Consider the following 27,813-nt stretch of genomic DNA (forward strand, 5'->3'; position numbering starts at 1 on the left):
CAATGTTTTATATCTGGCACTCACCAGGTTTGGAATCAGCGCAAAACTTTGGTCTAGAAAAGGTTAAAAATTCTAAAACAAGATCATCTGAGATATAGCCTGGACTAAACTGCATGCAGCAATAAGTTGATGCTGTGCTACATACCTCTAAATATCAGGCACCCAGTAAATGCTATCCTTTGAATTAATCAACTCTTTATAAATATAAATTAACACTTAGCATATTATTATAGCTTTGTTTTTCTTGCCTTGTTTTGTAACAGTACATGTAACACTTTCACACCTCAGATCAAAGAAGCTGCCTGGGCTAAATTTCGTATGTATAGCCCAGCTAGCCGGGCTACATACAAAATGTAGCCGGTCTACAACTGGGCAGTGATTATAATAGACGTTGATGCTGAAATCGATTGTGGGAATCGATCAACACTCACGTGATTAGGATGCACGACTTGGATGTTGCTATGAAAACCACTCAGAAAGAGAGTGTTTTGTTATCCTCGCCATCCCTACGAGTTGAAAAATGTTGGGGCTAAGGTGAAAACTAGTGCTATAGCTTATTCATCAATCGTTTCTGCATGTTTTTGAATATGGACATGCACCCATCATGAAGCTATCACTCTGCATGGAGTAACCACTCTACAAGCAAGCTTACCTGTCTAGGCTTTTAGTGAACTGCGTAGTGTTTCCATAAATGATTCAATAGTACTGATTAAAACATTAAACTTACATAATGGAAATTCTCCGTGATATCTCTAGAATATATCCGTTTGTCATAACCAAACGTAACCAGAATGTGCTAGCTGCTGACCCATAATTGAAACTTTTAGGTATGCATTTGTTATACATTCAGTGGCTGCACTCGTACTGGCTTGGATGATTGATCGCCCTGTATAGGCTATCAGCCTAATAAGTGTTACATGCTAGCTGTAACATGGGCATTCAGGCTTTGCCTGATATGTATGCCCTCCTCATGCCCATGTTACAACTATTACTTGTAGCACATTAAAATTGAATGTATCTCATAATTCACCAAGCATTTTATACTTCATCAGTTATGTTGATAAGTACTGCTAGGGCAGGGCGTTAGGGAAGCATAAGCACTTTAAACCGCAACAGAGGTAGCTTCTTACCTGTTTCGTGGTTTGTCTATCATTTTTTCATAAGCCTCATATTTGCTCTTAGTTTTCATTTGCATACAAAGTGGACATGCTTCCTTTCAACTTGGAAAGATACACCATTCCTGGAAGTTTACAAGGCTGGTTACATCACTTTTTAGTTATTATACTCCTGTTACAGCACTTAGGTTATCCCCTACTGAACTGTTTCACATGATTTCAGCAACCAGCCACACCCCCTTTAGATAATCACAACGAAAACAGAAAACTAACCTTTACTACAATGTGTAAACAGCCATTATTCTTTGAATGAAAGTTTATTTTCTGGAGCCCAAGGCCTGTTTGCTCATATGGGTGTTGGATAGGCATAAGACACACCAATTTCAGGAAATCAGGTGTGCACCCACAGCCAGCCCTTTGGCTGGCTGTGAGCGCACATCTGGTTAAGAAAACACATTTACAAAAGTGCAAAAGAGTGTTAGTTTATAGTCAGTTTTTGTTCACCTGAGCCCCTACCAATTATAGTAATATCAAAGAGGTGAACATTTGTTCACTCCCAATGGTTTTATACTGGAACAAGCATGTTTTCATGTTGTAAACATGTTTGACCGCCTGCCTGCCTGCCTGACCGCCTGACCATGGCCGCAAGGCTAAGCAAAACAGTGCACAGCCATTATTTTATACCATGGTTACCAATTTGTCTGTGGCATGTGTCTTCTCTGGTTTCAATGTGTGCCTGCCTTCTGTTCTTTTCTCATCAACTGTACGATCATCTTCATGTAAGTAAACCATACAAAGGCATTAATTTTCCATATCAACAGTGTTTAGGAACATATTTAGACACCACTAAGCGATTTGAAACACTCGCTTAGGCCACTGGAAAAAGGAAGTAGCTACACTTATACAACAATCAGATCACTACTAAAACGTACTTGAGATAAGCAGCAAGATTGAGAGGTACTGGTGCCACCATTGCCTTCCTCTATTCATCAAACAATTTACCTTCTTCTTGAACTGACTCAAGAAGACATGGTGAAGGATTGGTTACCAAACACTAGCATCTCTGGAGCAACTTATACCACCAACTTTCTTCATCTCAATCTGGCGTAGAGCATTCTCAACTCTTCAGTAAGAGATTAGATCTGTGCACCTCACAACAAGGCATCCTATCAACACACTCTGGCCTATATCATTAAGCACCCCAAAAAACTAATGAAATCATCTAGCCACTACATCTGCAAGTTCTGAAAGTTGGTTGGCCCACCTCGCTCAACTTATACCAGACATCCTAACAAAACTTTCTAATGCAACCCATTGTCATCCTTCCATCCTTAACAGCCTTTGTAGTCTTTTAACCCAAACTTCTGTATTGTTAGCAACTACACAGTTAACTTCCTAAACCCTTGACGGAAGGGATTGCACGACATTTTGGTCACAAGCCTGTCATATAGCATCCAACAAAGGAGACAGTAGCTGTTTACTTTTAACAAACTGATGTGGCTGATGATCACCACCACAACCTACTACCGTGATAGACCAAACAATCCCTAATTTGTTCCCACCCTGTCTCCATCTACACCCTCTAGTTAATTGGACAACTCTTTAGAATAATCCTCATGTATTGAAACATCTGCAAACTTACACACAGATTACCTAGTGATGAGAACAACACAAAATACTTCTCAACTGTACTTTCATCAATGTATGGTCTGCCCAGCAAGTATCACTCACTACAAGCCTCTGTAATCCAAACAGTATTGACATTTGGCTGGTCTGAATTACTGCAAATCAACCACATTCCAAGGTTTCATTGCAGATGGCTCCTTGTCTAAAATAAGATATTTCCAGAAACCAGCTGTTCTTTAGCGATATTTGATTTAAATCACAAAATTAACACTCTATACCCAATCCAAAGCAACCCAACACATCTTATCACAACTATGAGGATTTATTCCATAAGTATTTACTTAAGTCATCGTACATCAGGCAACAGGTCATTGGGTGAGATTCTGATTAATGTATCTAGGAGATCGTCCTAAAAAGCACTTAATTATATCATAGGAACATGAATAATGTACACACAGTCCACTGACACATGTGATTAATCCAGACCACCCGCCAGATATTGAATAGCAGATGCCAGCTAAGACAGGAGGCACAACCTTCCACACCTCTACCATCCAATGGGTGAAATGCCAACTCCATTTTGCCTAGTAGCAACATCACTGTCAACTGGAAAAGTATGACCTGAAAGTAAAAAGGTGTATTCACCAATGGCCAGATGTCAGCCCTTGATCTTTCATACCAGCAATAGACATATTTATATATACTTCATAACAGGGTACGTACATATTTCAACAATGGCAAAGATGTCAACCAACAAGAGTATTCCTGAGTTGAGAACATACTGTACCTACTAACTTCCATATGTCCTTTTGTGCAAAGAATTCTCAGGTGGGGTTGTGACTCCTACCAGAGACCTAGACTCCACCCCACGGTCGCTGGCTTTTGTAAGCCACTTTTCTAATATTAGTCATTCTACGGGTAGGTATAAACAGTGGACCCGGGGACTAAGGACCTGGGGACCCACAAGGATCCAACTTTTTTGGAATTTTATATACTGCAGTATTCTATACTTGTACTAGGTACCTCTGCAAGTAGTCTTGCATTGCCAATCCACTTTTTCCCCATCACGGTGTCTCACACAATGTTTTACCGATTAAAAATTATAAGCACCTCTGAAAAAGTGCCTGAAGATGATGGCATTTATAGGCCACTTTCCTGCTGCACAATGAGCATACTGGTCTATTATGTTGCCTAGCTACTAAAGTTTAGAAACATTGTAAAAATGCACCATGTTGTATGAAGTCCAGAGTCCAGTTGTAGAGTTCCCAGTCTGAAACGTGCCGGCTACAAGGCTTAGCACTATTTCCCTGGAATAATTGTTTGCACAATATTTCTAAACTTTAGTACTGTAGCTAGGTGACATACGTAATAGACTAATATGTATGTTCATTGTACAGCAGGCAAGTGGCCAATGAATGCTGTCAGCTTAAGACACTCTTTCAGAGGCGCTTATAATTAATTTATCGTGTGAGACTGTGACAAGGAAAAGTGGATTGGCCATACAAGACTATACTTGCACAGGTACCTAGTACAAGTATAGAATATTATGAAGTGTATAGAATTCCAAAAAAGTTGGATCCTTGTGGGTCCCCAGGTCTTGGGTCCTTGGTCCCCTGGTCCACTGTTTATACCTCTCCTCATTCTACATACACACACATGCACTTGACCTCTCAATGCTGTCCAAAACCACATACAGAAAAAGTGGGGGGGAAGGGGTGTATCCTGCATCAGTAACAAGCTGTTCCTTATTCCCACAGTAGCGACAATGGTACACACTACACACTGCAAACCCTTCAGTTGCAGTGTATCACTAATATGGTTAATAAAGCATTGGGTATTTGTACACAACTTACGTACGTTCTAGGGATCACTGCTGGTATCCTCCTGTATGTAGTGCAAGTACCCCACATTAACCTGTACCATGTCTCACAAGTGAAGGTGTGAGCACCTGAAGTCCATCCTGCACGTGGATAGTTAATTGTATTAATTTTGCTTTCCCATTAATACCATGCAGGTACACATTAATACAGTAAGGTAGACACACACGTGTGCATACATGAACGCACGCACGCACGCACGCACGCACGCACGCACGCACGCACGCACGCACGCACGCATGCTTGCACATGTGCGCATACACACAAGCGCACACACATGCACAAACACAATCTAGAAGTAAAGCTTTGTAGAATCTAGGACAATTTTAAGGTTAAAGCACTGATTTGTTGTCACATCCATATTTTCACTACAGATAATTTGACAGAGTCTACCGAAAGTTTAGGTGATAATTCTGAGAACATTCATCCAATGGTTGGTGACAGTTATCAATCATTACCAAGTAAATCATTACATGAAGATAAACATCAAAACCCACACAACCTTAAAGAGGGGTGTACCATATATTATGGTGATCCACCAAAGTTTGGAGTGATCAAATGGATTGGAATAATTCCCCCTCGTCATAACATGTTGTATGCTGGACTAGAAATGGTGAGTATTATGTTGTAATGTGTTGTGCATACATATTAATTTTGCTCAAATCATATCTTGCTTGTACTTTCGGGTATACGGAACCAGCGTGTAGTCTGTGCAGCCATACACATGTTGTTTCTGTCATTAAAAATGCCATACTATTGCAAAAGACATTTCAGCTACTCTTTTGAGAATTGTTTTTGTAGCCATAGCAACAGACACATGGATTTCTAGAGCTGTGAGACTGTTTGCCACATACACTGTGTATTTTATTGACAGCTGCTTTCACTACTGTGCATAAAGGTTATGCAATTTGTGCTTTCCAGCATTACTCTGGTGGCCAATACATAATTTTTGAGAGAACATTCACTCTGCATACACATTTCCCTCAGCTGCAAAAAATTCAACCTGTATAGCTATGGTGAATAAATTTGCTAATTATGATCAATCAACACAATTGTAAATTACTAATATTGTTTAAATGTATATGTATGTAGCTAAATAAGTAATTATAAAATCTCAGTCTCCCTCATAATCCTCATCCTGTAGTAAAGAAAAAGACAAGTTAAAAGAAATATCCAAAACTGGCCATAGGCTGGCTTTAGGTATGAAATTACAAAAAGCAGTGATATCTAATCAAAAAAAACAACAAGCCAAACTGTAAAAAGGGTGCAGCCTCCACAAAAGCCAGGGTGACAAAAGATGAGAAATCCAAGTTGGCGGCCAAGAAATGGCTTTGATGATATGTAGGTTAATGGAAAATTTTTAACAATAACGATAATTCAGGTGAATTTGTGTATTTTTGATTATAGTAATTACGTACAAAGCTAGCCTACTGTAAAGCATGATAGGATAATGAGATGTTAGACATTGAAGTAAAATGGTACATGGTACGTATGTATATGCAATGTTTATGTTGTGTAACCTTATTGCATACTTCATTTTACTGTAGAATGAAAAATCTGAAAGTGCAACAGATGGTGTATGGGCTGATAAAAGATATTTTAAATCAAAATCTGGTAGAGGAAAATTTGTACCATTGTTACAGCTAACACCTTTTAAAGGTACTTTTTGACATGTGTGCTGTCTATAAATTAGCAATCTACTGTACATATGTATGTATATAATAGTTATACCACAGGCACAAGTGAGTATATATAGGCAAAGCACGAGTGCGGCCCTTGTTATAACTATACGTATGTGTGGCTGGCTTACTTCACAAGTGTATTATTCTATACTTGAATTTCAATAGTGAACACTGGAGATGACATACAAGGCATTGCTGTACTGATAGTTCAATACGCATATGCATAATGACGCAAACGTGTATGAAAATTCAATTGTGAGTTTTATACAGTGAGCAAACAAGCAGGTCATAAAACCAGTATAGCAGGGGCGGATCTAGGATTTATAAAAGGGGGGGGCTAAGTCAAGGTACTAATCTCTTGGGTAGAGGTGTGCGAAGCATGCTGGAACTAGGGGGGTCTGGGGGCATGCCCCCCCCAGGAAATTTAGAAAAATTGATGCTAAAATACTGCAATTTGGAGACATTTCCACATAAAATCCCTAATATTTTCTGCCTGTAGACATTTTATATACTGCCTTTAGATTATAGGTATGACTCTCTGAAGCATTTTGCTAATGGAAAAGTTTGGGTAGGTACAGACAACACAAACACTGAATAGGTGCATGTTAGAATAATAATATTGAAAGTGGAAAATTTTGAAATTTGAACAATACAAGATTGAATTTGAGAGCATTTTCAATGGTAATTGTGTACCTGAATTAAGTATTGCCATACATATTAACTACACAAGTAGATGAATGAAGCCCTTTAAACAGACCAATGCACTTCATTGTATGTATAGGTGCAAGCAGATTTGGAAAAATTCCATAACAGAACCAACTACATGTTTCCAGTGAATGTTCTATTAGAGTAGTTAGCTGACTGCTCTATTAGAGTATCTCGATCTTGTACACCTCCAATGCTGATCTGGGTCCTTGTTGCATAAACTTTAGCATAAATCCACTGATAATACCTTGGAAAGATGTTTATAAGGTGGTTTTATGAATATTTGTATTATTAGTGATCATATAATTATGCCAAGACAAAATTTCATTATAATACTGAGTATATTGATCAAGTAAAGCCTAAATATGAAGGGGGGGCTTCAGCCCCCAAGGCCCCCCCCTGGATCCGCCCCTGTATAGCACCATGAAAAGGTTAAAGTAAACATGATGCCCTTCATATTTGGTGTTTAGTGCAGCTAAAGTTTAAAGTGCTCACACTCCATGCTGATAGCAACACTAATAGCATTATTCTGAATTTTGATTTTAGTGAAAAGATCAAGATACTCTAATAAAGCAGTCAGGCAATATAAACTACTCTAATATAACAGTCACTTAGTTGTAGTGGAAACTCTTTTTAAAATTCCTGCGTATTCCTCTGATTCCCAAAACCATTCACCTAAACTAGCTAAAATTTCTTGCAGACCTACTGTGTAGGTAATCTAATCTTTCATTCATTGAATGGAATTTGAATGAATGGTCAAGAAATTATAACGAAAAAATTCCGTAATTCGCTTTACCGTATAGCATTCCTAGGAATGTGTCCCACAGTTGTAAGCACTAGCATTTCCAACCGGCTTCCGTTTGCACATCAATTAGTTCATGGATTTGACCAAATACTTCGATATACGTCATAACCTCTGCTACTGGAGTTCACTGAAAAAGTATGAAAACCAAACATGTGTATGCTCACAATCAAGATTCATGAACAAAACAATTTCCAGCTACAATTTATAGCAACAGCAAGTTGTAATACATTGTCGCGACTTGTACATCTCTGGCCTTTCCTTATACTTCCCTTGTGTAGATAAGATACAGGAAATTATGCATCATTGCACACAATAGTGCACAAAATCCATTGATATGAAAGTACGTACCAGTATCATGATTGGCACATTGGCTGGTTTAACAAAACACATTACAGCATGGCTAAATCCCTTTTGCTGTAGGGTTTATAGCACCAGGACTCTACATGGCATCCTTAGCAGATTACAAAACCTGTCATTAACAAGCAAGGATGTATAATTCTAATATTATAACAACCTTAACCATTTTATTCACTACAACTATCTAATCCAAATCATGCAGCCAAGCCATCATAAAGAGTGTGGCCATATCCTGAATACCAAGCTAGTTTGAAAAAGTTATGATATCAAAGTGTGGTAGGTAAGAATTGGCTGCAATGATAATTTCAATGATCTGTAACAATGATTTATACAATTTAATTAACATTAATATCATTACAACAATTTTTGGCCACAACACTTGGATATCACATCTTTTTTCAAACTAGCTATTGTTCAGGGATGGCTGCACAGATAAGCTGTTTGTAAGCAAGCCACAAAGCTGTTTGGTGCTTGCTTTTCATTTGCTTGTCTTTCTGTACTTTTTTATGCAGGTGGATAGCATACGCAGACAACATCACTTTTGTAGTATTTGTATTTATTATATTAGTGTATATACGTATGCACAGAGATTACAAGTAGAATGGATTCTACTATGTGGTGGCTGACAAGGCCTTGCATTGTCGCCAATGTGAATGTCTATGTGCTACATACATAACTGCCAATAATTTGTGACTCCTGCTGTTACTAAAGTTGAACCACTACCTGATACTGCTACTTGTTATGAAATATTAATACTGCTGCTCTTGCTGTTTACTTGCTGTATACATGTTTAGCTTCAGGTTTTAATTAGCTTTAGCTGCTGTTACTTGAACTGCTGCTGCTGCTGCTGCCGCCGCTGCTGCTGCTGCTTACCTACTGCTATTTTAGTTGCTGCTGATTTATAGCAATTTAAGTTTTAGCTGCTTCTGCTTTAGTTGCTTTAGCTATTTTAGTTGCTCCTGTTTTAGGTGTTGCTACTTAGCTGTTGTTTTCAGCGGCTATATCTAGCTGTTTCTTTAAAAAAAAGAAAAGAAACTACTTTAGCTGCTCCTATATGCTTTTGCTGCTGTTACTACTTCAGTGACTATTAATATAGTTGCTGCTTTAAATACTGCTACTTTAGTTGCAGCTGCATAATTGCTACTGCTGGTTTAGTGGCTTTGCTGAAGTTGTCTGCTTTGTATTCCGCAACGCCAGCCTGTGGCCAGCTTTTACCTTACTTCTGTTTATCTTTTTTTTACAGATAAATAGTTGTAATAATAAAGATTTTGCATACCATTTTACTATTTTATAGAACTTTGCATGGGAAACATTAAACAAACAAGTGTACTTTACTTTCCATTTTCCATATCCCAATTGCACTTCAAAGCTCAATAATCAAAATACAGGTTCCAGGAGTATGTTGTTGTCAACAACCCTCAATTTGTGGTTCTAATCATCCATGGTTTCATTGTTCATGTATGTAACCACACTTTTGTTAATTCTGATCTGTAATTTAGGCCCATGCCATGGTTTATTAGTAATTTATAACTGCCCCACAAGCACACAAAAATAGTCACTTGCACTACAAATTTTATGCATGTACTCTTTCGATGCTTGATTTGAAGTGGAAGCAGAATTAGAAATTTTACAATCCAGAAGGGACCATTAGCAATGAGATCATTACCAAATGAGCCATGCCCTTGGTTTTCTGACAATTATGGATAGGATTGAATTTGAACATCAGGTAACAATCTCGTCACTTTATCATAATGGTCCAACTAGGTTGCATACTTCTTAATTTTCCTTCCACTTGACATGTTTAAGCTTGACTTCAATCCAATTTCCCTTATTTGCACCTTGATAGTTTACCAAGGTTTGTAAGAAAATTCAGATAAACGGTTTAGGTGGTAGCATAACAGCAAATCCCACTATCAACTATTCTATTAACATGTAGAGTGTCTAGATTGTATGCTATTTATATGCACGTGTTTACTTTTTATTATTATTATTACCGTAATTAGATTTTTTTTTCATTGTAAAATAATTTTCGCATGCAATTACTGGTACTAAAATTTCTTACACAGATTTTTTTTGCATAAGATCGAACTACTGTAATAAAGCAGTCATTCGTGTAAATCATACGGAAATATTTTTGCATGAAAATTGTATATCATGAAAATTTTTTGCATGAAAATACCGTATAGTGAAAAACTTTGGCGGTAACAAAGTGTGATGAAACCCCTCTGTTGAAAAAATTGGCAGAAAAACTTTGGCGATTGAAACAATATTCACCAAAGTTCTTACCACCAAAGTTTTTATTGTACGGTACGTAAGGATCTCTGGTAAGGATAATGACAAGCTGTCAACTCATCAGTTAAGTAGTGTAGTAAGTGTATAGGTAGCTAGCGTTGTCATTGTAGCAGTACTTTGTAGCTACTGATCTAACGACATGCTAGCAAAGGTGTGCTTCACTATCTGCTGCGATGCCGGGAACAACTGTATTTGTGATATACAATAGTATAATAAAAATTATTTTAGGGATCCAAGCAATAAACAAGAGATGAATGATGGTATTATAGTCAGGGTTGTAAGCCTTTTAAAAAGGCCTTTCTGTGCACTTTTGGATAAAAGCATGAAACTTGGTAAAAAGTTCGTGTGTACGACAAAGATTACTTTTCAATAGGGAGCCACCTCAGATTTGACCTTTGGTGACCAATTTTGTGTTTAAAAACTGTCAGTTTTGTCTCTATTTCATGTTTGTATGATCTCCAATATCCACAAACGTGGTACAAATTCATGCTCTTGCCCTAAAGAATAAGTTGGTTTTAACAAAAAATCCATAGCTTAATTGGTTCTAAAGTTACAGTGTTTTCAATAATAAAACACATCACTATTTTCTCCCACCCACGCACAAACTTGAAATATACAGAAAAAGATTTACTTTTGTCAATGTATGAAAATTTACCATGTTAATATGCATGATACTTAGGGATATAGATCAATGAACTACTATGAGGTACATACCCAGGTTATACTCTGTGTGGCGGATTATGTACGAGGTCCAATTTGTGTGAATTTTACTAATTGAAACTTAATTTATTCACAACTAGAAGTTTTACTGTTTTTGTATGAATGCATTTTGACTGTGCTTTTTGGATTCTAATTTTTATTAAATCATCATAACAAGACAGTTGCTTGTGTTCTGTAGTTTGTGATTGTAGGAGTTTCTACTGTAGACTATTAAATTCCTATATTGAATTATCCTCTCTGATCCAACACCTCTCTCTCTAATCCAGAATACCTCTGTAATCTGATACCGGCTATTTGCTGCACCAATAAGAATTTGACTATTTGATATTGTCTTGATATCCCAACATTCCCACATAATTTTTCTACCCCATTTAGCACTGAGGTTTCACTGTAGCTGTTTAGCATAAGTTTAGTAAACCAAGAATCCGGATAAGTGGGGTCCGGATAACTGAAAATCCACTGTATAGTCTCATAATATATGATCACTACATAAGTTGTAACCCAGAGAACCAACTAGGTAAGATTGGCACATTGCTATAATATTATATCCTATAGCTATAGGTATTGGTCATGATGCAGGCTTAAAATCGAAACATTTCCAAAAGTAGTTAATAGTATTGTACATTTTAAAATAATTCTTAAAATCGAAACATTTCCAAAAGTAGTTAATAATATTGTACATTTTAAAATAATTGTCTGGAATGTAAAAACTTATGTAGTAAAAAATTTATTGTATACAGTGTAGTTTACATAGTAATGTCATAAAACTTGCAATAAGATACTGTATAGTGAAGGAATTGGCAGTTTGTTTTGAGTAGTATAAACACCATTTGCCAAACACAGCCTTATAATATCTACACATACAGATCACCAGAAAGCACTGTTTAATGCCAGTTCCTTGCAATACCAAACCACAACATAATACTTGACGTACGTGTACCATGTAGTAAAAAAACTTTGGCGGTAAAAAAGTTTGGCGAAAACCCACTATTGCAAAATTGACGAAAAAAACTTTGGTGAATGGGGCTTCACCTGAAATTAGTTAGCTACCACGTACTGTACTGCTCGAATGCAACTTCACTACATGCAAGTGTGAGTAATTAAACAACTCACCAATTAAGTGGTGTGACAGCCATTTCGATTGCGAGTCTTTAGGGATGACGAGTCACGATGGAAACAGCTGCCACACCCTTAATTGGCAAGTCTTTTAATCACTTTCACGTAACAACGTTGCGTTTGAGTGGTAGCTATCGTACAAGTGTAAGCATCGTTCGCTGGTTCTTGTAATGTTGAGAGCAATGTTTGGATTTTTGTGATTTCTTATAGGACAATGAACCTGGTGACGGTCAAAGGGAATGCTTGGAAATACCCACGATACCTGTCATGATACTTCAATACCATCCTTTCAACATGGCTAATCCGCTCTGACATGTGGTAATAATTGGCAGACAAAATTGTGATGATTGTAATGCTATTTGCCAAATTCGCCAAAGTTTTTTACCACCAAAGTTTTTTACTATATGGTATACAACAATTAAGGGTGCTCTAGAATGACATTGTTGCAACATTGGAGGTTAAGGAGAAGGGCGTTGACTGAAATATTACATGCTTATGTAAGTGTGCTGGTTATTTTGTATCCTATAGACATTAGCACCATTTTAACCATATCTGTTCTACCTCATTTTAGATGAGCAATGTGTTTGCTGTATAATGTATACTATATCTCCTGAAGATAACTTGTATAGAGAGGTGGTCTCTTAGCACAGGTGGCCATTGTAAGACAAATTCCACTGTACAATTGTAATGATATCACATATCTAACTTAGCATGTAATAATTATGTTGGAAATACAATCTTTAGTATGTATAAGTGCTATTACTGCATGATGTGCATGGGTGGGTGAAAATAGGGCTACTTTTTACTCTTATAAATGGCTATAACTATTGAATAGTGAAAACTAATATGAAACTTTCTTTAAATGTTACTGTACTCTTTAGAGCAAGAGCATTAATTTGACACCAAGTTTGCAAATTTTGAACCATGTACGTATAAGTGAGAAAGATGAAAAACTGACCATTTTAAAACATTAAATTGGGTGTGAAGGTCACCAGAGGTCAAATTTGAGGTGGTTCCCTATCAAATAATGACCTTTATGATACATACGAACTAGAACTTGTATAAAAGCAGTCCTTTTTAATTAGTCATATGTAATTCCATCAATGTTTATTGGAATTACACAAAGTTATTACTGTTATCTGCAAATGCAAGTGCGCCGAATTTCAGTGTGATCAAATAATGCAATTGCTCAGTTTTTGTGAACTATGCCAAGAGAAGAAAAACAGCACCAAAATTTTAATCATATGGCTGGGGAATGCTTGAGGTGCAGTAGGCTGCTCTACATGGCAGGCATTCAGCTCCTATATAAAATGGATGAGGAGCTGTTGATAACACAATGTTATACTGTACTTGCTTCCTTAGCCACATATCACAGCTGTGACACTGTACTGATACATTCATATGTGTGTACATAGCTTTCACTGATAGTGATTGCTTATACGTGCTATACAATTTGTGCTATTCATTAGTCACAATTTTTTCTGTATATACTGTAGGTTATACTGTTGGGTCGTTAGCACAAATCATTGGTAGTGAGCAGTATGGAGTTGTCAAGAAAAAATGCAAGATAACAAAACTTATTGATCTGGAAATGGTATAGTAAAGCATTGTGATTATGACACTTGATGTGTTATATTTACATGACATAGTTCATAACTTAATGTACAATGTAATGAGTACACCAGGTTACAGTGATCCCTAACTCATTTGGCCCTAGGTGTGTAATGGAAAAGTTCAGATAAACAAAACCCATGCATTTACGTATATACAGAGCTCAGTTGAAAGTTAAAATACTCTAATAAAACATACACTTTTACAAAATACTCCAATAGAACAGTCACTTCCACAGTTTGGATAACAGAAAGTTCAGGTAATTGATGACAAGATAATGAAGAGACTACTGTAATTGGATAGTCTGTACATAATTGGGTACTATGCAGTGTGTCTGCAGCATACTATGTATGGTGTATAAATTGGATACATAATTTTAATACTCTTCTTCCCAAATACCGCTGTGCAAATCGCATAGTGTAAGAACCTCAGTAGACTTTCATATCATTTTCTAATCCTTAATTCAGTAGCATGAATAGACTAAACGCTGAAGTATGTATGTGCGTATTGCACACATTATTTTGTACAGTTACGTACGTACAGAAAATGATATTTGTGTATCGTATGATAGTACTGTATATTGGTGATCATGAAGAACTGGGCTTTTCCATCCAAAAATATCACCCTAAAACCAGCCTTAATTTCCCTTCATGAGCATTGATTAGGCATGGCCAAGCCAAAAAATGTCTTCAGACCAACCCCGACCACTGCCAAAAAGTTTCTATAGAATTTTTATTTAACAGAATTTTATGCTGACTGAGTAACTAACAAACTGATACTTCCAGCCAAGCATATCTCAACAATGGATGAGGCTACGGTCTTGATTTCTTGACTACAGGGTGTATTCAATGTCACTTTGTCCCAAGATGTGCCTTTTGTTAACCACAGTATGTACAATACATACATCATGGACTTGCCTTTGTCCTCCTTTGTGTTCCAGTATTTTTTTGCTGACAAACACAAAGTGTGTCGATTTGTCATAGTACAATGAAACTTTCCTGTGGCTGTGTTGGTATCGCCAGTATTTTCCGTAGCGGCTAGATTGATTACAGAGACTCTTCTCATATTTTTCTTCGTTTGTAACAGTGTGTAATGGGCAGAGTGAATGGGTCTGTCTATTCAACAACTTGATGTTTTTGTAGTCTGTCACTACTGGCAGTCAATAATATACAATGTCTTGTTGAAACTAATGCTGTTTCCTCCAGGTGGAGTATGTGGAGCTCAGGAGAGTGTGTCTACAGCACTTTGTCTGGTATGTAGTGTATGGAAAAGTCATACCCATCTAGGTGTAGTCTGAAGCGGAACACACGGGTGGCCAAATGTCCAGGTGTTTAGTACCCAACAGTGGCACCAGTGGCTTGTGATCAGTTTAAATCCACAAATTTTTTCCTAGTAGGTAGCTGGAGAACTCCTCACATGCTTACCAGTGCCTCCTTCTTAATTTGGGATTAATGGCACTCAACATCTGTCATGGTTCTGGGAGCAAATGCAATGGGTTTCCATGTGCTGTCAAGTCTCTGTAAGAGCAGTGCTCCAAGCCCATAAAAAGAAGTGTTTGCAGATACTTTGATATCAGCATTTGGATCATACAATCCCAACAGTCTATTAGTAGCCAGTTCTTGCTTTACTGCATGCTTCTTTTTAATGTGCTGTGTTCCATGACCAGCTGCGATTCTTCTTGAGTAAAGCCTGTAGTGGATGAATGAGGTCAGATTAATTAGAACAGAACTTATGAAAATGCCTACAAAACAATGGAGCACGTAAACGATGCCTTCATTTGAGTGATTGCAGTAACCTAGTCTGGGTCAGTTGACACTCAATTCTTGTCATTGACATGTCCAAGGAACTCTGACCAAAGGAGCAAGCTAAAGAGTGTCCCAATCACTTCGTTTTCTTTTCAGATGGCTGCTACACTGGTTATGGACTGAATAAATCTCCATCCTCTGTTTTATATGCATGTAAGAGTCTCTCCAGTATGCAGGCCAATACGTGGGCAATGAGGTAAGCATTTATGAATGAGAAACTATGTAGCTAGATGCACAATTGCTACTACTTGGGATTCCACTTTATTAGACATACATTACATCAAATTATACTCTAAACACATGCAAATTATTAGCATATGCTAATATTAAGCTTGTCTAAATTTCTGCTTATGTGGTAATGTCATGTGAGCTTTGGTGTATTGCCCTTATATATATATATCCCTCATTCTCAGTCATCAGAAATTTACCATTGATAAACCCCTCACCTTCATATTGGGGTATATAAACAGTAAATTTCCTCAACTTCAGATTCAGTGTGTGTATCAGGACGCAAAATAGTGTGTCATGTGGCCAAGTACAGCTAGTGGCAGATGCACGACAAACTAGTTAGTATTTTTCAGGAACCAAGAAAACGCTGTTGTCACACATTTGTAACTCAATAGTTCCTGAATGGAAATTAACTAATTTGCTGCGGAAACTTCCTCAGGGTGGCACCTCCTATTCCAAATTTGAGTCCAGCCATCATTGAGATATGCGCCTTCAAAGTTCATCTTATTTTCTTTGTATTTTTCTTCTTAATCTTCCATAAATTATTTTTTGCACACTTTAGAAAAATTTTAATAACTCATGTGTGCTGTAGTCGATTGACTTCAAATTTGGATGGCAGTGGGAAAATAATGCAGTACATTTACAGCCCAGTTTTCATACAGATCTAACTTAAGAATAACGGAATTATGCACAATTTTGAAAATTGCTAAAGCGATTTGTTGTTATGCCTACAGAGTAATCCACTTGATGGAATTACTCGAAAATCGGTCTGTACATGAAGTTACTATCATAGTGTAAACCTGTTGTGGTTTAAAAGTACTGAGAGTATTAGCTAAGGAGATATACGTAAAGCAAAACCAAACATGTGAAAAAGTGCAATTGAGATATTCTAATAGAACAGTCACTGAGAAGCAAAAAACGTACACAAGAAATGTTGGAAAAAACTTCAAACTAGGGACCTCCACACCTATATACCCAATCCCTCTACCACTCTGCCACACTGTAAATTCAAATGGATACAAATGACCCAAATTTTTGGGTTGTTTTGCCTGCAATTCAAACGACCAATTTTTTGGTAGTAATGACCCAAGGATGTACTTAGTTATTTTAACTTTATAAGACATACCATATAGCTGGTAATTTTCGAAAGGTTTTTATTTTTGGATATTTCGAAGAGGCCCTTCTCTTCGAAAATAAATTCCCACGTCCAGTTATTTTTCGAAAATAAATTCCCACAAGTGAAAGCAATCGTCCAACTTTCGCGATTCGTTCGTGTATTCCTCGAGTTTTAGCTCAGTATTGCTGATGATAATGGGTAAACTGTATCATTACTGTACCAATAACCAGAAAACAGGTGATCCAGAATGGGAATTGATGCCGTCTGCTCTAGAGTCCATGGTGAACAGGATACTATGAGCTAGCTATGATCGAGCGTGATCGTGCCAGTGAGTTCACTCCACCCGAGACTCACTTGGTCTTCTCTCCAGTGCACAGGAATGGGGATTATTCCATCAGTAAGTCAGTTTTCGGCAAACATTCACGCATCTTCATAATTTGTGACACAAATTTCCGTTTATTTGAAATCCATCCAGACTACGAAATATGCACTCTTCGAAATTAAAATCTTTCGAAATTCAGATTTTGCTTCTTGTACGAAAATTTTTGTTTTGAAAATAACCCGCTATACGGTAGTCATATTACCCAGATGCCCTAAAGTCTCTTCAACCTCTAGCCAAGTGTTTGAAATAACCTTGCCATCATGGTTGTTTTAACCATCTGTGGTAAAATTAACTCACGTCACAAAATAATTATTTGTTTACATTAATTAACAAGTCAGTCATCATTAGTAATAACATATATCTATGACACATATTCACAATAATTGTTACATACATACTGCATCTTTATACTTTAAACATACCCGATCTTATAGAGTTTTCAAATTGTATATAAAACCTATGTTCTCCATGTTCACTTTTGATTGTGGGATGTAACACAAATGTTACAACGGTCAGTGTACTGTAAATTTAACCATGTAGCTGGTCATCTAATCTGTGCCATAGTAGACTTGACCATACACACTGAAATTACCCAAATATGTTATTTCAACATCCTAAGTGAACAGTTATATTGACCTACCCTAGTTATTTTGACTGATTTAGTCCAAAAGCCTACCCTAGTTATAACTACTTTTAGATGGTCATTTAAACAAAAAAGTTTGTAGTTTAAATTTACCCATGGAGGTTGAATTGATCCATTTGAATTTACTGTGCACTGCTGTCAGTTGCTTACCTCTCTTCATTTCTACCTTATAAATTAAAGTACTGGTTTAGTACACTAGAATGATAACTTGTAGATCTACCAGTGGAAATTCTAGAACGTTCTATATGTATTGTATTGAAGTGCTCAGAAAAAAATGTGTACTCTATTAGAGTACTATATATCTATATATATATTGTATATATATAATCCAAAACAGCCTAGCTGTAAAAAAAGAGTGCAGCCCCCAAAAAGGCTATGATGAAAAAGATGTGAAATCTAAGGTGGCGGCCAAGAAATGGCTGTGATGGTAGGTTAATGGTAAAAATATTGATAGCGACAATTCAGGTGAATTTGGTGCCACTTAATTTTGGCAACAAATTCACGAATTGTTGTAAAAAAATTTACCATTAATTTACCATCACAGCCATTTCTTGGCCGCCACCTTGGATTTCACAGCTTTTTTCACCATAGCCTTCTTGGGGGCCGCACTCTTGTTCTACAGCTAGGCTGTTTTGGATTAGATATCACTTCTTTTTGTATTTGTACACCCCAAAGCCAACCTATGCCAGCTTTGGGGCTTTTTTAACCTATCTTTTCTTTACTACAGGAAAAAGAAAAGTTGTAAAGCAGATCTTTAATACTTTAAATATTTTTTGATTTTATCAGTAAATATTATAATATATATGTAACACTTTCACACCTCAGATCAAAGGAATTCCAGAGGATACATTTGCCATGTACACCTCAACACAGGGAGACATCTAAATGTACACCGGTGTACATTGAAATGTATCTCGGGAAAGTGGTTGCGCTTCTAAAAGAGCAAGCCACTTTCATCAAAGCAAGTATGGCCTTGATGTGGATGAGGTAGTGATACCACCTTCTGTTTGTTTTATACAAGTTCAGACCAAAATCGATTGTGGGAATAAATCCATGCTCACCTGATGATTACCACAAATTGAAGTGTTGCCAGAAGCAGCAGTCAAATGAAGACGTTTTGGTATCCTTGCCATTCTACAAGTTAGAAAATGTTACTTAAAGGTGAGAACTAGTCATACAACACATTCCCAAGCATTTCGGCATGTATATGAATTTGGACACGCCCACATTACAGACGACACGAGTTAACCACTCTAGAACGAAGCTTACCCCTTTAGGTCTTTAGTATACATTTTAATTAGTCTTTAAAGAACGCGAAATAATTAAAACACTTGTAACGTCCCCGAAATTTGCCCTACTCCTTTACGTGATATCCGTAGAACTCGTCTGTGTATTATAACAATCGTAGCTACAACGTTACTTGCTGTCTAACCATAATCAAATCTTTCAGGCATGCATATATATAACAAATCCATGATTCCACTCGTATTGGCATTAAGGCTATCAGCCTTAACGGAAGTGTTACATACTAGCTGTAACATGGGCACTCATGATTTTCCAGAAATGTATGCCTGCAGTCCTCGGGCTGTGCCTTGGACTTTGGGCATACATTTCTGGCAAATCACTTGTGCCCATGTTACAACTATAATATATATATATATATATATACAAGTATAAGACTGCACAGTAGGGATATTCACTTCTTATTGTTTTACAGTATTTGGACATTACGTACTACTCCGATCCAGCTTGTTTCAGTACTTTTTATTGCAGCATTATACACTGTCCCTAATCTAATTTAAAATTCCAAATTTTTTCTTATACTTGTTTGTGAAGTTTTTTTTGCAAGCTCATGACCACTAAATATTTGCTGAGTTACTCACAGCACTATTATACTGGATTATGACTCATACAATAACAACTGATCAGTGGGCATGGCTCTACATAAGCCTGCAGACAATAATGGACCTGGATTTGTGCTTACCTACACACTGATGAATGGACATGGCTACCATATGTCTACAGACTGTAATATATGTAAGTGGGCATGGCTCATGAAAGAGGCAGAGCTACGCTATGACGTGTAGTAACATGTCCACATTTAATTTAGTTCGTGGGGTCAGACCCGAATAATCTGTAAAGCAGGACCTGGATGACCCGACTCGGTTTAACATTGTTACTAAATAATCTATATTTATTGACTTACACATTGCTATATAGTTCGCCGTGAGTTGCTCTCTCTGATCGATATCAACAGCAAGTCACGTACACATGTGTTTTTGGTGCAACTGGCGACCACGTGTATTCGAATAGTTTGATGCAATATACACTGGTAGATGAAGCCGTACTGTAGTCTATTAACACTCAGCAGTAGAACCTTGACTGATGGCCATGGTAAAGAAGGATAAAAGGTATGACAATAGCACAAACATTGTATGCTTATCAATATACCGAAGGTTTTTTCTTGAGCGAACTAGAAACATTTCTGCGAAAAAATTAGGGCTGTAGCTGTAGCCACTTTTCCGCTACGCTTGACTGAAGGCGTCAGGCAGGCAGGCAGTAGAAAATTCTGTTGAATAATTTTTTTCTAAATTCTGTAGCAACTTGACGCAAACGTTTCGGGTCGATCTGAAGACACTTTTGGGCTTGGTTTTACCCAACCAATACTGTCATGTCATTGTGAGGAAAAATCGTGGCAGGTTTGTGGGTTATATTATATCACGGATGGCCCCCACACATTTGATGTGATATATTTATTACATGCAAATTATTCCTTACAAGATAACTTGTTTACAGCTGATCTCTCTACAGGGTGATTTGCTTGCAGTTGAACTCTGTGTACAGGATTCTCTCTACAGTGTGGCTTGTTTCTAGCTAAACTCTCTACAGAGATATCTGTTTGTAGCTGAACTCTCTATAGGGTGATTTGATTTTAGCTGATCTCTCTACAGGGTTACTTGTTTGTAGCTGATCTCTACAGGGTAGCTTGTTTGTAGCTGAACTCTCTACAGGGTAGTTTCTTTGTAGCTGATCTCTCCACAGTGTGACTTGTTTCTTGCTGAACTCTCTACAGGTGATATGTTCGTAGCTGAACTCTCTACAGGGTGATATGTTTGTAGCTGAACTCTCTACAGGGTAGTGTCTTTGTAACTGAACTCTCTACAAGGTGAATTCTTCTAGCTGATCTCCCTACAGGGTGACTTGTACTGGTCTGAATCGCTTATTTGTAGTTGCATGATGACTGTTCTGTTAGGCAGCTGAATGCTCTATTAAGGTGACTGTTCTATTAGAGTATCTCGCTTTTGCTACACATAGTTTGCTTTCAAATCATAACTAATTATAAGTGGTTTGTAATCTGATTCTTCTGTACTACTGCAAGAACTTTCTATGATGATTATTCCAGCTACATGCCAATTTTCAGCTCATTGCTCTAAGTGGTTTGCCTGATAGGCGGGAAAGCTAATAGTTTTTAAAAATTGATCGAGTAATTGTGACATAGGTTAGGTTTTGTGTCACATCTTGATGGCTTTTACCTGGAGTCCTTTCAAACCACAAAAAGTCACTCCTACGATAGTGACTCCATCTACATAGCAGTTTTCAGCTCATTCCTTCAAGGGGTTTACCCTGTGGGCGGAACAGAATTTCAACCTTCTTATTTACACGAATAATCAGTCATAATCCCATGAATGTTGGTCGGATTCCTACCAAACTTGGTACTGAGATCTGCTGTAATGAGCCCTTTAAGTGTGCCAAACTTCAGTCCGATTGGAGCATGCATTCATGTTTTATGTTGAATTTTGCAAAGTGTGCAAAATGAAGAAGAAAATGATGAAAAATGAAGAAATTAAAATGAAATTTTGGTTGCTCGTATCTTGGAAATGTCTGGAGCAATTTTCTTCACATTTGGTATGTAGACTCTGGACTCCTACCTGGCTGGCCATTCTGTAGCAAACTTGGTTTCAATTGGATAAGGGATCACAGAGCTACATAGGAGTACAAATCGCATTTTCTTTCTTCCTGGCAATATATATATATACTCATGGTGTGGCGTGCCAGCTTCTTGGGCTGCATGACACACTACCATGTGTCTTGATATACAGAAATTAAAAGAATAGCCTACATATATCAACTGTATCATGCAGCCGGTGCAGGCGGGCAGCTCGTTTTACGGAACTGGAAAATACCGTTTTCGTGTATCCATAGCTCCATGGTACTTGAATGGTATAATTAACCATTTATGCTGTGGAAGCTTCCTTAGGGTAAGACATGCATCTCCCATTCCTAATTTGAGTTGAATCTGTCCAGCTAGACCGTATCAGCAGTGGCTACTGGGAGTCACCAGGAATATATATGTTGTTGTAAATTTTAATCTAATGACAGACTATCTAGCTATAAATTGTCTGAATGAATATACCTTCAGTGCTGGTCACTGTAAAACTCTAATGATATACATGCCTTTGAAATTCGTTTTATTTCAGTTCTTCGTAAATACAGCCATGCAATCTTTGACTATTCCTGTAGTAAAAGGGAAAAGGTTAAAAGGAAGTATCGAGGCCAACCATAGGCTCACTTTGGAACTTGCAATTACAAAGAGAAGTGATATTCACACATAAACAGCCAAACTATGAAAAAAGGTGCAGCCTTAATGTGCATTACTGCTCATGATACTAAATCTGTTGCTGATATTACTAAAAGTATTGATGCTGGTCCTGTTGAAATTAACATTACACAACTGGGAAAGAAACTTGATGGCCGCCCCAGACTTATGAAAGTTCAATTTAGTAATCTTAACCAAAAACGTAATATTTTATCAAACGCTAAGAAGTTAAGGGAAAGTTCAAGTTCTTTTCAGAAAGTTTATGTAACCCCTGACTTATCTTTAAATGAAAGACGTGAAAACAAGCGTTTACGTGATGAATTACTTCCACGCAAGAAAGATGGTGAAAAAGATTTGATAATACGAAGGGGAAAAATTGTCAAGAAAGCCAACTCTGTTGAACCTAATCCTCCAAGTGCTGCTATGGACACCACCCAAAGTGCGACAACTAATGATCAGAATGGGTAACCCCAACCCCTTGCTTTCAGCTGCCTTTCATGGACTTGACCTTGAACTTTGCAATGATTTTAATTCTAATACCATTAATCCTAAAGATTCAGTGGCAACGCATAAATCATTAAAGTGCTGGTATACTAATGCTGACTCCTTGTCTAACGAATTCAACGAATTACAATCTAGACTTACCATCGACAAACCTGACATAGTGGCTATTACTGAGGTAAACTGCAAATTTGGTGGCTCTAATATAGAATTTAACATTGATGGGTACAAAACTATACAAAATACTACTAACTCTCAACAATGTGGCGTATGTATTTTTGTAAAATCAGACTTACAGGCATATAAGGATGATGCACTGAGTTCTAGTTCATTTTTGGAATCCATATGGTGTCGAATTTCCTTAACCAACAAAAACTGCTTATTACTTGGCGTAGTCTATCGTTCTCCCAACAGTAATATCAATAATTTTAATAACTTATGTTCCTTACTTACACAAGCTACTAATACAGGTGTATCACATTTACTTATAGCTGGAGACTTTAACATGCCTCATATAAATTGGAATACACTGAGTACAACATCAAATTGTGGTTGTGATGGGGCATTTTTATCATTACTTGATGACCTTTTTATCACTCAACATGTTACATTTCCAACTAGATATAGAAATGACCAAACTCCATCTATATTAGATCTTATCTTAAGTACTGACCAACATGAAGTGACAGATCTCACTTCATTGCCTCCACTTGGCAAAAGTGATCATGTTGTTATCAGTTTTGAATTTTTGTGTTATCACTCTATAGAATGTGTTAATGTGCCCAAGTATTTATATGGACGTGGAGACTATAGATCCATGACACACAAATTACTTGATACCAATTGGACACAACTATTTGAAGGACAAGATATGGAATCTATGTGGCTATGTTTTCATACTAAACTATTAAACTTGATTGACAAGTATATTCCAGTTAAAACTGCTAACTCTAAGCCCAAACCAAAATGGCTGGATTGGCGTACACTCAAACTCAAAGTAATCAAGCTTAAACATAAAACATGGAATACTTATAAGGCCACCAAACGCCATGTAGATTACATCTCGTATAGCAAGTGTAGAAACAATGCTACTGCAGCTGTTAAACACGCCAAGTCAACGTTTGAAACCAAATTAGCAAGAGACGTTCAACACAACCCCAACCTGTTTAGGAAATATGTCAGAAGTAACACCAAGGTACAAGTAGACATAGACAAATTACTTAAAGATGATGGTACCTTAACTTGTTCTGATCATGAAGTAGCTAACCGTCTTAATGACTTTTTTACTAGTGTGTATACTGATGAACCTACATCTGAGGTACCAACATTACCTGACAGATCAAACGGCAGTACACTTCAACATATTGAGATAACTCATGAGGATGTCTTACATCAGCTCAACCGCCTTAAACCAAACAAATTATGTGGTCCAGATAAATGCCACCCACGAGTGCTGAAAAATGTAAAAGATGGACTTATTGTACCACTCTATTACCTTTACAACAAATCCTTAGAAGAAGCAACCTTGCCATTAAGCTGGAAAGAAGCTACAATAACACCAATATTTAAAAAAGGTGATAGAAAGCTCTCAAACAATTATCGCCCTATTAGTCTAACCACCATCTTCTGCAGACTTTTAGAAGCCATCATCAGAGACAAGATAATGTCATATTTTGCATCTAATAATTTCTTTAGTAATGAACAGTTTGGATTTAGAAGCAAAAGATCCTGTGAAGCTCAACTGTTGACAATTATGGAACATTGGAGTAGAGTTATTGAAGATGGTACAAGTATTGATGTAATCTATTTAGATTTTCAAAAAGCATTTGACAAGGTGCCACACAGACGTTTAATGACTAAATTGAAAGCTTATGGGATTCAAGGTAATGTGCTTAATTGGTTAGAAAATTTTTTGTCAAACAGAAAACAGAGAGTCTCAGTTCGTGAATCCTGTTCTGACTGGACTAATGTAATTAGTGATGTTCCACAAGGTAGTGTTTTAGGACCTACCCCTTTCATCATAGATGTTAATGATTCGCCAGATGCTTTACTAAGTTTCTCAGGTCTGTTTGCTGATAATACCAAATTATATCGTCCTATCACCTCACCTGTTGATACTGATCTGTTGCAACAGGATTTAAACTTTGTGCTTGAGTGGTGTGGTACTTGGTTGTCATTTCTAAATTTCCCTAAATGTAAGTGTAATCAGACAAGTATAACGAACAGAATGAAAATGCAATACGACCACGAGTACAATCACGTGAACACACTAAGGGGAGCTTCAATTAGAATACAACAATAATATTAGAATACAAGGCAAGACCTATTACATACTTCCCCCCTTGGTAAAAGTTTACAGACGATGTATTTGTGTATGCATTAGTCCAGTTAACTCAGTTGTCATAGCCATAGTATTCCACAGGTCTAACCACACGACCACTTCTTTTTGTGGGCAGTTGTTGGCCTGAGCTGCCAGTGGAACCCCCAGGTACTTCAGATGTACCAGTGTCCTCTGGTGCTTCAAGTGATTCTGTAGGTCCCTCCTGAGAGTGATGGTGAAACAGTGGAGGACTCCAATTTGCACACTCAACATCTGCTTCCTCTCTCTCTAGTAAGGGTCTAACCCAGTTAACGTGAACAGTCTGGTCTCTGCTACCTTTCTTGATACGTAAAGTTGTGTTGTTTTGATGCTGTACCACCCAGGGGCCTGTCCAACGGGGATCTAGTTTCCCTTTCGTGGGATTGTTCAGTAGCACTTTTTGGCCCTTCTTAAACTGAGGAAGTTGAGAGCTATTGTAGAAGTGTTCTTGTTTGCTTGCAGACTCAACCAAGCTGGCATCCACCATTTCTCTTAATTCCATCAATTTTTGTTGTAAGCCAGAAACATGGTCACCTGGATCAAGGATGGCAGTTGTTCGAAAATCAGGGATGTGCAGAGATGGAGGATTGGATCCAAAGATGATTTCAAATGGAGAAAGTCCAGTGGAAGAGTGTTTCGAGGTGCGGTAGATGTACAATAAAAATTGGAGATGTTGCTCCCAGTCCCCCTCCTTTTCTACAAAGGAATGCAGGAGGCTCAACAGTGATCTGTTCATGCGCTCTACTAGGCCGTCTCCCATGGGATGGTAGGGTGTGGTATGAGATTTTGCCACATGGAATGCTTTGCAAAGGTCTGAGAGTATGTGGCTTTCAAAGTTCCGGCCCTGATCTGAATGTAGCTTGCATGGGGCTCCAACCAGTGTAAATACTTCATCACGTAGGATCTTCATGATTCTATCAGCTTTCTGGTCAGGCATAGCTCGTGCAAATGGCCATTTCGAGAAATAGTCCTGTGCTACCAGAATGTATTGGTTACCTGATGAGGACATTGGCACCTTCAGGATGTCCACTGCAACTAATTCCCAGGGTTTAGAAGCGATCACTGGTTGGAGGGGAGCAGGTTGTGCCACTGGAGCTTTTGTGTACTGGCATTTGGGACAAACAGAGCAGTATCTTGACACATCTTTGCTTATGCCCACCCAGTAAGCAATTTGTGACAGCTGTGACAGTGTGCGATCTGCACCTTGGTGTCCTGCCTTGTCATGAGCAATTTGCAGAAACTGTGGACGGAGAGAGGATGGCACAACTACTAGTATCTTCTGTTCTATCATTGTGGGAGACTTCACTTCACGACATAGCACCGCTTCCTGTAGGGATAACTGGGACCAGAGTTGTTGGTAGCGGCATAAAGGAAATTTGTTCCACTGTCTGCTATTGGCTGTGTCACTGTTATTCTCCAGTCTGTTAATCACAACTGATAATACTGAGTCATCTTTCTGTGCTTGGCTCAGTTGCTGTGCAGTGAAAGAAGGTTCTAGGGCTACAAGTGAAACGGGAAGCCTGGAAAGGGAGTCTACATGTGTATTTTCAATGCCTGGACGGTGTCGCACTGTGAAGTTGTAGGCCCGTAGTTCCAGCGACCACCTTTCCAGTCGTTGAGAGCGGGCATGGCTTGCCTTGGCAGATTCCAACCACAGGAGGGGCTTGTGATCTGTTTCCAGGATATATGATGTTCCCAAGAGATAGTGACGGAGTTTACTAACAGCCCAAACTATTGCAAGACGTTCCTTCTCTGTGGTACTGTATTTGAGTTCTGCTGGACTGAGTGTTCTACTGGCATATTCAATTACAGTGCCCCGCCCTGTGGAGAGGACTGCACCAAGCCCCAAGTCTGAAGCATCTGTACTAAGGATGAACTGGTCAGTTGTGGTTGGGTAGTCCAATATGGGTGGAGAAACTAAAGCATTGCGTAAAGTGTCAAAAGCTTGCTGGTGCTTTGATGTCCAGGAAAAAGGTACTTTGTTGCTGGTAAGGTGGGTGAGGGGGGCTGCAATATCTGCAAATTTGTTGACAAAACGCCTGTAGAAATTAGCTAATCCCAAAAATGACCTCAGTTCCTTAGTAGATTTTGGAGGTGGCCAATTAGCAACAGCTTGTGTTCTCTCTGGTGAAGGGGTAACACCAGTTGAAGAATACTGAAATCCAAGGTGACTGACAGTGCTCATACCAAAGGAGCATTTAGAACCTCTCAAGGTAAAACCAGCCTCCATTAGTTGTCCCAGCACCTTGCGTAGATCTGTAATGTGAGATTGCAT

At 37.9% G+C, this 27,813-nt stretch overlaps 1 protein-coding gene across 1 annotated transcript in view; it reads left to right on the forward strand.

Moving 5' to 3' along the window:
- Window positions 1–27,813, forward strand: part of LOC136263842 (ubiquitin carboxyl-terminal hydrolase CYLD-like) — an 87,383-nt gene that overhangs the window by 30,732 nt on the left and 28,838 nt on the right. The window contains exons 7-9 of the mRNA XM_066058467.1: window positions 4,993–5,231; window positions 6,166–6,277; window positions 13,792–13,889. Coding sequence (XP_065914539.1) covers window positions 4,993–5,231; window positions 6,166–6,277; window positions 13,792–13,889 — 449 coding nt within the window. The remainder of the gene's footprint in view (window positions 1–4,992; window positions 5,232–6,165; window positions 6,278–13,791; window positions 13,890–27,813) is intronic.

The sequence above is a fragment of the Dysidea avara genome, chromosome 8 (genome assembly GCF_963678975.1).
Source record: "Dysidea avara chromosome 8, odDysAvar1.4, whole genome shotgun sequence".
Lineage (NCBI taxonomy): Eukaryota > Metazoa > Porifera > Demospongiae > Dictyoceratida > Dysideidae > Dysidea > Dysidea avara.